The sequence below is a fragment of the Aythya marila genome (genome assembly GCF_965140915.1).
Source record: "Aythya marila genome assembly, chromosome: 3".
Classification (NCBI taxonomy): domain Eukaryota; kingdom Metazoa; phylum Chordata; class Aves; order Anseriformes; family Anatidae; genus Aythya; species Aythya marila.
The window spans coordinates 58,059,197-58,071,402 of NC_139044.1; the positions used below are offsets into that span (position 1 = coordinate 58,059,197).

Below are 12,206 nucleotides of genomic sequence, written 5' to 3' on the forward strand. Positions count from 1 at the left end.
CCACATACTCAGTGCTGCACAGTTGCTGCAGGGGTTGTAAATGGTGAAAGGTTGTGTAGGTTCGGAAAGCAACTGGATCAATTCTTGGGAGGAAGGGAAGTCCTTCCAATGCTGAGAGACTGTTCAGGGGAAGGCAGCCACTGCATGCTTCCTCTGATTTGATTTCATCTGTGTGTGAACTGTTGGGCATTATCTTAAGACAGATGCTAGGTCGGCTTTATAGAGCTCTGATCTGATGTAGTATGCCTCTTATGTTTTTAATCCCATTGCAGCAGAGTAGAGGAAGAAGAAGGGACTATTTCTGCAGTGTCTGGTTAAAGGGATACCTTGCTTGATGGTCAGTAATTTCTGCTGGGGAAAAAAAAAAAAAAAGGAAAAAGAATCCCTTCCTTAATGGGACAGGGAAGGCTATAAAGGATTTAGTAGGGTGGCCAAGTTTTCTATTGCAACTGAAGATCTGAGTGTAGAAATAACAAGTAACTGTTCTACCAAAATTTGGGGGACTAGACTGGGGGCCTTGGTCTAGAGGGACACCAAACTGAGCAGGACATGACTAATTCAACTTAAATGTGATTTAACGTATAGCTATACAGGGGCAGTGTTCCATAACACAGTGTGAAATCACATGGTTGAAGCAGTCACACAAAAAGCACAGATTGGCCAAGTAACAGGAATGTAAAGATTGTTTTTGTTTTAAATTATTTTCATTGTTCAGTGCGGTTCCTTTGCACGTGTAAAAAAGGCACTCGAAGCCATCAAAGGCTGGAGAAGAAATAGGATGCTGGGGAGCATTAATAGACAGCTGAATTGCCATAGCTGTCATCTGCAGTGCTATGGAATTTTTCTCAGCTTTGTTTTTCTGAAAAGTTATAATTTTAGGAATGGTTGCAGTGGACAGTGAGGTAAGCAACATGCCTAGAAGTTTTAAGTTCTTTTGCTGAGAAGTGAAATTTGTGTGGACTGAATTTTCCTTGTGGAGGTCCCATCTTTTCAAACAGCATAGTATAAACCACTGGAATAGAACAAAGCTAAGAATAAACGGGGGAAAAGAAGGAACAGAGGCAGAACGTACTGTGAGATGCACAGCACAGAGTCAGCTGGGACCTCTCGAGCAGTGTGAATGTGCTGAGACTGTGAAACCAGTCTGTATCTCAGGGCCTGAGCAGAGAGGGGAACGAGAAGCCAACAAGGCAGTGGAGAGGCTCCAGCTGAGCCAGATAGCTCCTCTCTGTCCACAGTATGTTTATGAGCCAGATCTCTCCTGCACTCTCACTTCAACTTGCCCTTCAAAAATTCACGTTTCTTCCCCTTTAACGTGTGTTCGTGGAAAGATGGCTAGGTCTGAGGCTGTCACTTTCACTTACCACCTTTCCCTATTCCCCCTTCCATTAAAAAGCACAAGTTCCAACAAGTTTTCTGGAGGAGGTGAGTGTAACATTACATCTAGAAGCTGCACAGAAATTTGGCCATTTAAGTCAAACAGTACAGTTGTTTTGAATCAGAGCTGCTATAAAAACGAGAAGAGTGCTTTCTTTTCTGCTATGAGCATAGTGTTTATGATGAGAGATGAGATTTGCTGAGCAGATAGCATGATCTCAAAGCACTGCCTTGGCCAGTGCTATTTCTCGTATAGCAGACCTCGCTTAAGAAGACGTGTCTGCCTGTATATCTAGCAGCAGTTTGTTGAATCTTCCTGCAGACTTCTGGGTTGTAAATCTAGGAAGGTTATCTAAAACTATGTAATTCTTGTGAAGGAATTTAAAATATATTTTTTCTCTCCCCCTGATTTCATTTTACTTAGAGAATTAGGTAAGTGATTTGTGTGAACGAAGCTGAAAGTTGAGCTGCTGCTTGCCACTCTGCACAGTAAAGCTGGGTACAGCTTTGCCACTGTCCTGCCCTTGAAAGGAATCTTTACATCAAAGAAGCAAGTAAACATACCACTGTCACTGTGAGTGCTTTGGAAGAAAGTTTCGAAATAGAGATGGTCACGCTTACCCAGAAACCACAGAACGTGTAGCTACAGATGAAACACTTCTTCCTACACGCTAAGCCACCTGCAGCTATCCTACTGACCTTGTTTGTAGAAGTACCACACCACTGTCCAACAGCAGAACATCAGTTTTCCTGGAGCAGTGCTTTGACCACAGCTGTTTTCAACAGCTTTTCATTCATTATGTGCTCACCGGAGTGATTCCTTTCTGTCTTCCTTCGTCCTTCCTCAATTTTGTGAACTTCTGTAAATTCTGTAAAATTTCAGATTGTGGTTCCAGGCTTTTTTGGATAGATGGATTCCCTTCTAGTCAGAGCTTCAGCTCTCCAGTTTTTCTGTCAGTTTGTACACTGTAGCAGAAGAGGTGTTCTGTTTTGGCCAGGTGATTTCCTTGAGAAGGGAAGGCAGCAGTGTAGCCAGTATCTCTGTCACCCCACATGCTGGAGTAGCCCCTGGTGACTGCTGGCTGACAGCTGAGACCTGCCTGGCCCAGCCCTGCGGTCTGAATGTGACAGGGACTGATGGCAAAACATCAGCAGGTGGCTGCAGCTCATCCTCACCACGCACAGACTGCCAAGCTGTGGCCGCATGGGCCGGCACCCCCACGCCACGTTGGTCACCAAGCCCTTCTCACCCCGAGTTGTTACAAACCTCTTGGGAGAGGCATGGCCTGGAGGCAGCTTTCCCTTCTGCAATTGCATTTCTCTCCCACATAGCTCAAATAAATTTGAGTGATTTGAGATGGGAAAGCATTTCAGTTTGCGTGTAAGTACATATACACACGTGTCTGCACTGTGTATGTGTGTAAGCCTTGTGTGTACACACACCCATAAAAGGATAAACACGTTATATTTGTATAGAAACAGTTTTAGAACCTTTTAAAAATAACACAGGCCTGAAGAAATACCAGTGTCCTCCAGGTGACTTGCATTGAAAGAATTTGGAGGGGCTTTTGCAGGGCTGAGCCTGTGCCTGCACAGCAGCGGCCCCTCCACCACGAGCAGGAGGGTGCTGGCGTCCCTATCCCTGCAGGGGTTCTCCCTGGCAGAAATGTGTAATTTGCTTAAAAAACCCACCCACATTTCAAAGTGCAGCTCCAAACCACATGATGACATTCATAACAATTTTCATACCTGCAATTATTTTTTGTTATTACCTGAAGAGATTTCACTTGTCTATTTTTTTTTTTCCTGGAAGCTGCTTTTATTTATATATTTGTTCTTATTGAAATGCTGGCCCCTGCCCTCAAGAATTCGCAGTCAGAGCACAATGCAATAAATAAGGGGTTATTTATTTATAAACAGCACGAACCTCCTCCTGGTAACAGGGAGAAAATTAAAATCAGAAACAATAAACAGTGGTTGTGGCAGGGTGTCTGGGCATGCCTTTTGTGTCCCGCTCAGCTTGAAGAGAAACCAGATTGCTTAGACTTACAAATAATAATAATCATGAAGTCAATATGTTATGAATAGCAGTAATGTCTTTCTCAAGCAGCAAGGTAGTAACTCTAGGGAGAGGTGGCGACCCAGTGCTGTCCCAGTACCTTGGGTAGCATCCTGCACTCTAGCGGGAGGTAGGAGTAAAGAAAAGGTGTGTGGGGAGGGAGGAAGAGGAGCTCCTTTCTCCTCCAGGTCTTTCTTCCTCTCCTGCCTCTGGGATTCCCTGGGGTGCCTTGGTAGCCCCAGGTAGAAAAGCCTAAAGCTTAGGTTTGCCTAAATCTTGTGACCACCTGCTGTAAGCCCCCTGATGTTTTTTGTGTGCCCTGAACCTGCCTGTCCTCGGGGTGTGCCATGGAGCAGTGCTTTCATATCAGTAAAAAACAACATCACGATTTTCTGCCCTTACTGGCACCCAGCTGAGGACCTTGCAATGAAAACAGATCGGTTCCCTTAAAGCAAATGTCTTTTTTGGCATTGTGACTTTGTCTGGTGGAAGGATGTGAACAAGCTGTTGCAACCTCTTTTTGCGGTGCACAAAGGTATTTTGTTTGTTTGGGGTGAAACACCCATCGTGGATGTGACATCTGACACTCTGATCAGGAAAAACTTTAAAAATGATCATTTTTGATAAAAATGACTATTTTGATAAAAAATATTATTTTTATCATTTTAAATGATCATTTTTTAAAGCTAAAGCTGCTGATATTGTTAACTAATTCACCTCTCAAAATCGAGCAATACAAACACCTCCACTGTGGCATGAGTTTCTCCAAGGCCACCACAATTACTGCTCCTCACTGATCCCTGGCTGATGGTTACATAGGGTACATTGCTCGAGTCCTTTGCTGAGCTCTCCCAAAACGTGTTTCTTCCTAACAGATGTCTTGCTGAGACCTTACACCCCCCATAGCCTGGTACTGCTATGTTGAAGCAGGGCTCACTCTCATCTTCCTAGTGGGACACTGCGATGGGAGAGAGGAAGGGAAAGCAAACCCCAGTGCACTCCTTTGGGTCAATCACTGCAGGAAGAGTGTAAATGTGTAAGATAATTACTGTGCTTTGCTCTGCTCAAGACCACACATATCTTTCTCATTTAAAGATACTCAGTCTGATGAGGTGTCTTGGATAAATACAATCCAGTTTTATTTTTTTGTTTTTAAGTCACTCTTTGTAGGTCTAAGTGTGATACTTGTGAGGGTGTGTTTTGTTCCACAAGCCATCATGCTGACTGCAGCAGCAGTACCATAGTACTATCATCATATGATGTTTCTGGTAGAAAACTTACACTGTTGCATGTATTTCTGTTTGCAGTGTTCTGTCTCTTCCCCAGAAGAAGAAAAGCTTATTACTGTCAAAAGGCCTAAAACCCCAGTTTCAAATGAGTTGTCAGATATCAACACCCAAACCAACTGGACTAAGTCACTGCCACTGCCAACGCCAGAAGAGAAGATGCGACAGCAAGCACAGGCAGTCCAAACAGATGTGGTTCCCATTAATGTGACTGGTAGGCTTTTAATTTCAATAATTAAGTTACAGTGATTGGGGAGGGAAAGGATAAAAGGGGACCCATGCAGGTGGATAGCATTTTGGCATATATTTCTGCATGAATTTTATGTCACTTATTTCACCTTTCTGTGAAAACGGTGTTTTGTGCTTAATAGTCTGTCTCTGAGCTTAATGAGAAAAACTCAGAATTCCTTAAATGATCATTAATGAAGGTAGTCTACACAATGTGGGCTTGAAGTGAGGTTAGATATTCATGAACTAAAAGAAGATTGATAAATCACTGAGTTGCTTTGGGCTTTCCTGAAGATACATAATGGAAAATCATGTTTTACACAATACTAGTGACATTCAGGATTTTCTTCTAGGATTTTTACTTAAGGATGGTTATCAGAGACTTCGATATTTTGAAGACTAAATGTTCCAAAGTTCGAGAAGAGTTTTCTAAGGTCTTATTTGTATGAGAGTTTAGGTGTTGAGGAAAGAATAGATAAGTTTAATGAGTCTGTGTCCTCAAGCAAGACTCTTGGTAGGTCACTCAACTTACATGACAGTAGCCCACATTTTCTTGTCACAAGCTGTATATTGACTGTCCATTTTCAAAATGCTCTTTGGTTTCACTGTTGCAGAATTCTCACTCTGTGAGAATTTAATAAGTTAAATTATATTAAAGTGTAACACTGAGTAGATATGTTGACATGTGTAAACAGAATTTCTATGAAAGATTGAATTATCACCTCAATTTAATAATTCCTCTTTTTCTGTACAGTATCAAGATTGTCCACTATTAGTTAATTAAAATAACCGACCGTTTGCCTGCCAAAACAATGATGATATTCAATATCCAATTTATATCGAATGTCATATGGCATTCTCTGGTTCCACACTCACTCTTGCAATGTTTGGTTTTGTTTTGAAAGTAGTTAGGTATTCTATTTTTCTATGTGATTACCAATATTTTTTTCACTTTAAAAAAAAAATAAATTAGTGTTTTGTAAAAAATAAAACACTAATTTTCTTACAGAAGATGTCTGATGGTAAAGTTTTAAAAAGTAATGTAGTTTAAGGCCACTGACAAACATCAGAAATCTCTGAGAAATCAGTAAGAAATGTTTCCTGAAATAAAACACGGAAAATAGTTGAAAGCAACAGAAAACTATTGACACACCACCTCTGGAAAATGAATAGAAGGAAAACAAATGCAGTGCTGAAATGTAAGTAGGGCATTATCTAGGAAATGTAGGCTACAGGTGCAGAAGGCAGAGTTGTGGGGACAGTGGATTATCTGGCACAATCAATAAACTTGAGCATAGCTTAGATACCGTGACAGCAGGAAGATGGTATACTTACGGGAGGGGTAATCTGCAGCGTGATTTAATGACCCTGTGTACTGAAAAATAGAGGGGGGAAGGAAACAGGTGGAAAGAAAAACAGGGTAAAAGAGATCAAATAACCATCACAGATTTAATTCAGTGTCAGTGGATGCACTAATGTGTCTGGATAAATTACACTCGTAATTTCAACCAGATTAATTCAAGATGTGACAAACCCTGTGTCCCCTGAGTTAGCTGGTTTGCCCTCAAAAAATGCAGCAGTTCTCAACTTTTGTGATAAAAAATAGTGCACATTCATATTCACCTTAATTAATGGAATGTGTTACGTAGCATTCATTCCCCTATAAACACAGCAATAGGAAGGTACAGAAAGGGAAGGCAGTGAAGGAAGGCTGGTGTTGCAGTGTGTGAGCTGGTCTCTGGGAACCAGTTTCGCTTTGCCGTGAAATTTGTATTGCTATTTTGCATCAAGCCAAGTGAAAATAACAAATTGAGTCCCCCACACACGTACAAAAATAGCTGCCGTCCTTGTTCCCCTCTAAAAAGTCACAATCTGCTCCCCTCCTCTGCCCTCCCACACTCCGAGTAATTCTATTTTGTGTGGTTCCTTATGTTACTACACGAGGCAGGAAGAAAATGCCCCCAAATCCTGTGCCGTTTGTTAAACGTGCTGTGGAACGAACCATAGCTGGGTTTTGTTTTGATTCGGCTCTTTCTTTGCTTGCTCTTTTTCTCACTCTCCCAGAAGAGAGGTCAAAACCCTTCCATTTATTACTCCTGGCATGAAATAAAACGTTAACCTCAGAAGAGGTGACAGCATTTTCAACAGTGCATCAGTAATGATCCTGCTACAATGGCCTTTCACGGGGCTGTGCAGCAACTGCTCCACTGGTTCGGCTTACGGGGCTCTTTGGTGAACAGATTGCAACTAATACAGCGGCAGGCAAAATCTGTTGGACAGCCGGAAGGTGCAGGGGCATTGCATTAGGCTGACAAGCTGCTGACTAGACATCCAATTTGGAAGCTGTTTCAATCCTTGGGAGTGGCTGGGCTGAGCTTATTCTGGCCTGGAAGGGGTTGGGCTGAATTTTCAGTGGTGGCCAGTCTTTGCTTTTACTTAGCCTGTGGGTTCAAATATGTACAATGGTGTCTGCTATAGTGGGTTTTCTGGAACTCTAACTTTCTTTCCAGATGGAGGAGTCTGGTGTTGGTGGAGGTGCTCAGAGGCAGGCTGGGTCCTGCAAAACATTTAAGCATTTGCTTGAGTCCCACTTGATTGCCTTTAGTGAGATTTAAGCACATACTTAAATGTTTTCAGTGAAAACGAGTCAACTGTGTGAGGGAAATGCAAGTAAACTGAACGAGGAATGCTTAGATGATTTGTTACAAACCTGACAGAAGAAAAGTCAGAAGAAGAATCTTTAAATCTGCAGAATTATATGTAAACATCAATATTTTCTAAAAACAGGATGGCAATGAAGAAAAAAAAACCTGAGACATTCTGATTTTGCTTCTTGATTTAGAGTTTATTGAAGCCGCTGCTTTAAAATCCTATAAATTTGTACAGCGGCTTTCAAAAAGTTGTTTCAAGAGCAACTGAGGATGGATTGGTCAGAGTTAGCTCTTCAGTAGCACAGGGAAGAAGTTACTGTGGATCAGGGGATACACAGTGACTTTTCCCATGGTCATCCTGTTTGTGTGCCTGACACTATATAAAAGACTCTCCTTGTTTGCACCCCCTTCTTAGCATTTACACAGTATTTTATTCTAGGGCATCAGAAGCAATATTTTAATTTCTTTACAACTCACTGTGTCAGGCATAATTGCTGGCCTTTGAATGGATTAAGACATGTTCAGAGATGCAAAGCTTTCTCTTTTGAATTCTTTGGGTTCATCATAATGTGGCCAGAATTATTATCCTGCATGGTAGGATTATCTAATAGTCCTGACCTGACCCCATAAGGGTCCTAACATCATAACAGTAGTGATCCCCCAGACAGTGGATACTCTATCTCAATATTTTAGGGCTTCTACGAAGCCTGTGGGATTCATAGCTCTAAATTTCATAGATCCCATGGGATTCCTCCTCCCTTCATCTTTCCTCAGTTCAGTCAGTCAGAAACAGAGATGAAAACAACTTCTTTGTGGTTGCAAGGATTCTGCCTAGCACGAGTGCAGTTCATGGGAGCTCGAGATCCATTAACGCAGAGTGAGAGTCTTTATATTTACAATATGGTGAATGAAACTGCGGTGTTTTTCCTTGTATTTTCACAAGTCCATATGCTGTGCTTTACTATGTGACTGTATCTTTAACTGTTATACAGGTAATCAGTTTTTCTACACTATCTGCACGACACACATCATGCTGATGTGTAGTCAACCAGGGATAATATTTATGACATTAGTTAATGTGCATTACTCACTTTTCAGAGGTAAATAATTTGGTCATCAATTTTCAAGAAAGTATACGAGGCAAAAAAAAACATATGCACATATATCAAGCTTTTTCTGCATTTAAGTTTTAAATAGGTCAGCTAAAGGATACTTAGCACTGCTTTAAAATGCTTTAACTTCTAAAAGGGGAACTTATGTGTGAGATTGGGAGTGGGTAGATTTTTAGAAGTGTAGAGAATTAGTTCACAATTTAGAGGGCAAGTTTTCTCTTGCTGCTTGTAAAATGGCCAAATCATTAACCTCTAACCAAAAGTGAGTTCCTAAAGAAAAGCTGCTCAGCCTTAATGATAGTGGTGCTTCTGGGTCCCATTATGATACAGCACATGGTCATTGTAAGGCTTTGTCTAGCAACGTGCACTTCCACATTTTTTCAGCTCTTTCCATTGTATATATGTGTAATCATTTATAAAATCTCAGTTCTAAGCAGCTTCCACTCTGAAATATTTATGAGATCATGAGATCAGTTTGATCTCTGCATGCTCCCCAGTACTTGTTTGTATTCATGTTAAAAGATCACCACCAGAAATACGATACACCTGACAGTTTCAGAGAAACGTGGTATGAAAAAGAAGTGTCTTGTGTCATTTAATGATGGTGATCTGCAAAGAAATTGTAATAGCTGTTGCCAATAGCAATGTCTGTTCCTGTATAAACCGTTGTAGTCTTTCATTTGCAGGAGCAGATTTGCTTTTTCCTCAGATTATTATTTAAAAAAACAAAAGACAACACCCCCCAAAACAAACAAACATATGAGAAACAACATACAGGGCCAAATTCAAGCAAGGATTCTGTTCACTTGTGGAATTACAGCTGCTCTAACAAGACCTGAAGTCAAATTCCTCTTGAAACTTGCAGTACTGTGTAATGCATGTGTGTGTCTAAAGCCTTACTGTGACAGTATGCTGTATTGTTTCCTTCAGTGTAAACTTTCACTGTAGGACCAAGCTAACATCATTTATTAATGCCTTTTTTCATTTCTACAACAAAACTAGTGGAAGAAAGTGCATGATGTCAGCGTGCTTGGAAGTAATGTTGCTTTGCTTGTTCTACCATGTATTAGGGGAGAATTTCGACCGCCAAGCCAGCATTCGGCGGTCTCTAATTTACACAGACACGGTGGTAAGACGGCCGAAGAAAGTCAAAAGGAGAAAGACTATAACAGGAATCCCTGACAACATACAAAAGGAGCTAGGTATGGCTCATCAGAACTGTATTCCATCCACTGTTCATTGTCACTGCTTATCATTACTCGACTAATAACATTACCAGTGCTCATGAAACCAATACAGTCTGATAGCCGATTACAGTTCCAAATACACGTGTGCCTCCTTGCCACCTTGTGCATCTGGAAATTAGGGCCTTTTATCTGTTGACTTCCACCTGCTGAAGGGAATGTGGTATTTTGAAAAATGGTTTATTGGTACAATGGAAATCTGCAGGGATGTAAGGTTTGTGGTCCTTAATGCCTTTCTGGAGATTTGGCCTGCTCCCCCAGGATGTTCACGGAAGCACACCTGAAGTGGGCAGGCATTTCAGCTTGCAAAGAATTATCCAATGGAGTAAACCAATTCACTGATGCCTTCCTGAATCTGCTGAGAGTTACATCAACAAAGAAAAAGCTGTAAATTTTCCAGTTTATCTTAGATCTAATTGGCAGCCTCTCAAGTATCAACATTATTTGATTTGAAGTAATTTACATGTCATCATTAGCTATTGCATATATACCAAAGGAAAAGTGCTCAGTCAGTCACATTTACAGTACCTCAACCTGTCAGCTTTTCACAGTTAGTAGCATAGATGGTATTCAAAGCTGATGGAACAGTCTGAATTTTGGCAACCTTTCAGACACTTTTTGCAGAACTCTGATGGTAGCACTTACTTATTTTTTAAAAAGATGTTTTCATTTTTCACAAATGATGACTTTACAGTTAAAATGATGCCCTTCTGCTTCCCTTCTCTCCTTTTTTTTTTTTCAGTAGAGAAAGAATGTCTTAAAATAATTTTGCAGAATATAATTTTAATTTTTTTTTTACACGTGGAATCAACTCATTTATTGACTTGTTCGATAAGTTTTACTACCTTGTGTTTTGCATCTCTTTCTTTTTAATTATATTTACACTTCTTGCTTCTTTGTCTAGATTTTTCAGAAACAAAAGCAAAAATATGTAACTTCTCTGCATGGGTTTGAATAAGCTAGAGAGCTAGGCATAGAGAAAGACTGGAAATAAGCAAGTACATGAAGAGCAGTTCATGACTGGAACTAGAACTATGCTCTTTCAGCATCTGTCATGGAACAGTGCCCTGCCATAGGTATTCTCTATCTCAAGATGGAAAGTTCACTTGTCTAAACTCTGCATTGAGTCTTCGTGTGGCAACTTTAAGTTTTACTACCTTTGGATCTCACATAATGATTTTATGTCTAACTGCTGGTCTGAGCTATGAGGTGTCTTTGTCCATCTCTTCTTATGGGATGGATGCTGTTTGTTCCCTGCCATAGGGAACTCCTCCTCACAATGTGTTTTCCCTTCCTCCTGTCCACAATGGACCTTGGTATCTGGCAAGAAACACTTTCCAGCCCTGGAGTCCTCCTGGAGGTTAGAACTTGAATTTTTTTCTTGGGATGACAACAATTTATCAGCTTTGCAATCAGCTATAAGCAAGCTCAAAAGTTAACTTAGATCTGTTGTAATCAAACAAAGCTACATGAAACGTGGTATTTGGTTATTCTTAATAAAAGATTCCTTTCTCCCATTTTAGGTCTCCTATTTGAAGTAACCCCTCAAATTTTTTACAGCTGGTTGAGGAATAGCAGAGGCAACCCTGGTCCTCTCCTGTCTGTTAAGGTGTTCAGGATGGATACATTTTATATTCCCTTCTTCCATTTTAAATTCAGTCCTTTTGTTCTTTGTCTAGAGCTGAGATGAAATGAATTTGCTTAAAAATCCTTCTGCCTCTTAAATGCAAAATTGACAATAGATATTGCTTGAACTGTTCATTTTCAGGATTCTTGCAGTGTTCTTGAGTGTGGAATTCTGAAAATTACCTACATACCAAGGTCAGAGTTTTCACTTTTCTATAGAGATTTTCTTGACACAGGTAGGACCTACCTTGAGGGCAGAGAGCAGAGCGAAGCAGAGCCCTTTGTTCCAAACCACCTTTTATTACTTTTAGGGCTTTCTGACTCTCTTTCAGGCAGGTGACTTTGAAATGACTGGCAGCTGTACCTGCGTGGACGTGAGGAGAATGCTTCCTGCTGACAGCATCTCTAAAGCTTGGAGGTTACATTTGTGACCAATTCAGACTGATGTTTAATGCTTGAAAACATCGGTGGCAGTTTACCTGGTGGAATAAACCGAGAACGCAGTTGACATCTACGTTAAAAAGAAATCTTCATTGAATATCTTAAAGAGTTTGTGACTTTTGCCAGTCTGTTTGCTAAGGGCAGTAGGTTCTGCGGTCTTGATTTTGTTCTTTCATCTCACG

The 12,206-nt window shown here is 40.7% G+C and overlaps 1 protein-coding gene across 7 annotated transcripts in view; it reads left to right on the plus strand.

Moving 5' to 3' along the window:
• NHSL1 (NHS like 1) overlaps positions 1-12,206 on the plus strand; it is a 165,064-nt gene that overhangs the window by 136,182 nt on the left and 16,676 nt on the right. For 4 of the 7 annotated variants that reach the window (XM_082756790.1, XM_082756791.1, XM_082756794.1 and 1 more), the window contains exons 4-5: positions 4,744-4,936; positions 9,784-9,915. In XM_082756790.1, coding sequence (XP_082612916.1) covers positions 4,744-4,936; positions 9,784-9,915 — 325 coding nt within the window. The remainder of the gene's footprint in view (positions 1-4,743; positions 4,937-9,783; positions 9,916-12,206) is intronic. The other 3 variants (XM_082756792.1, XM_082756793.1, XM_082756795.1) reach the window with 1 other exon arrangement.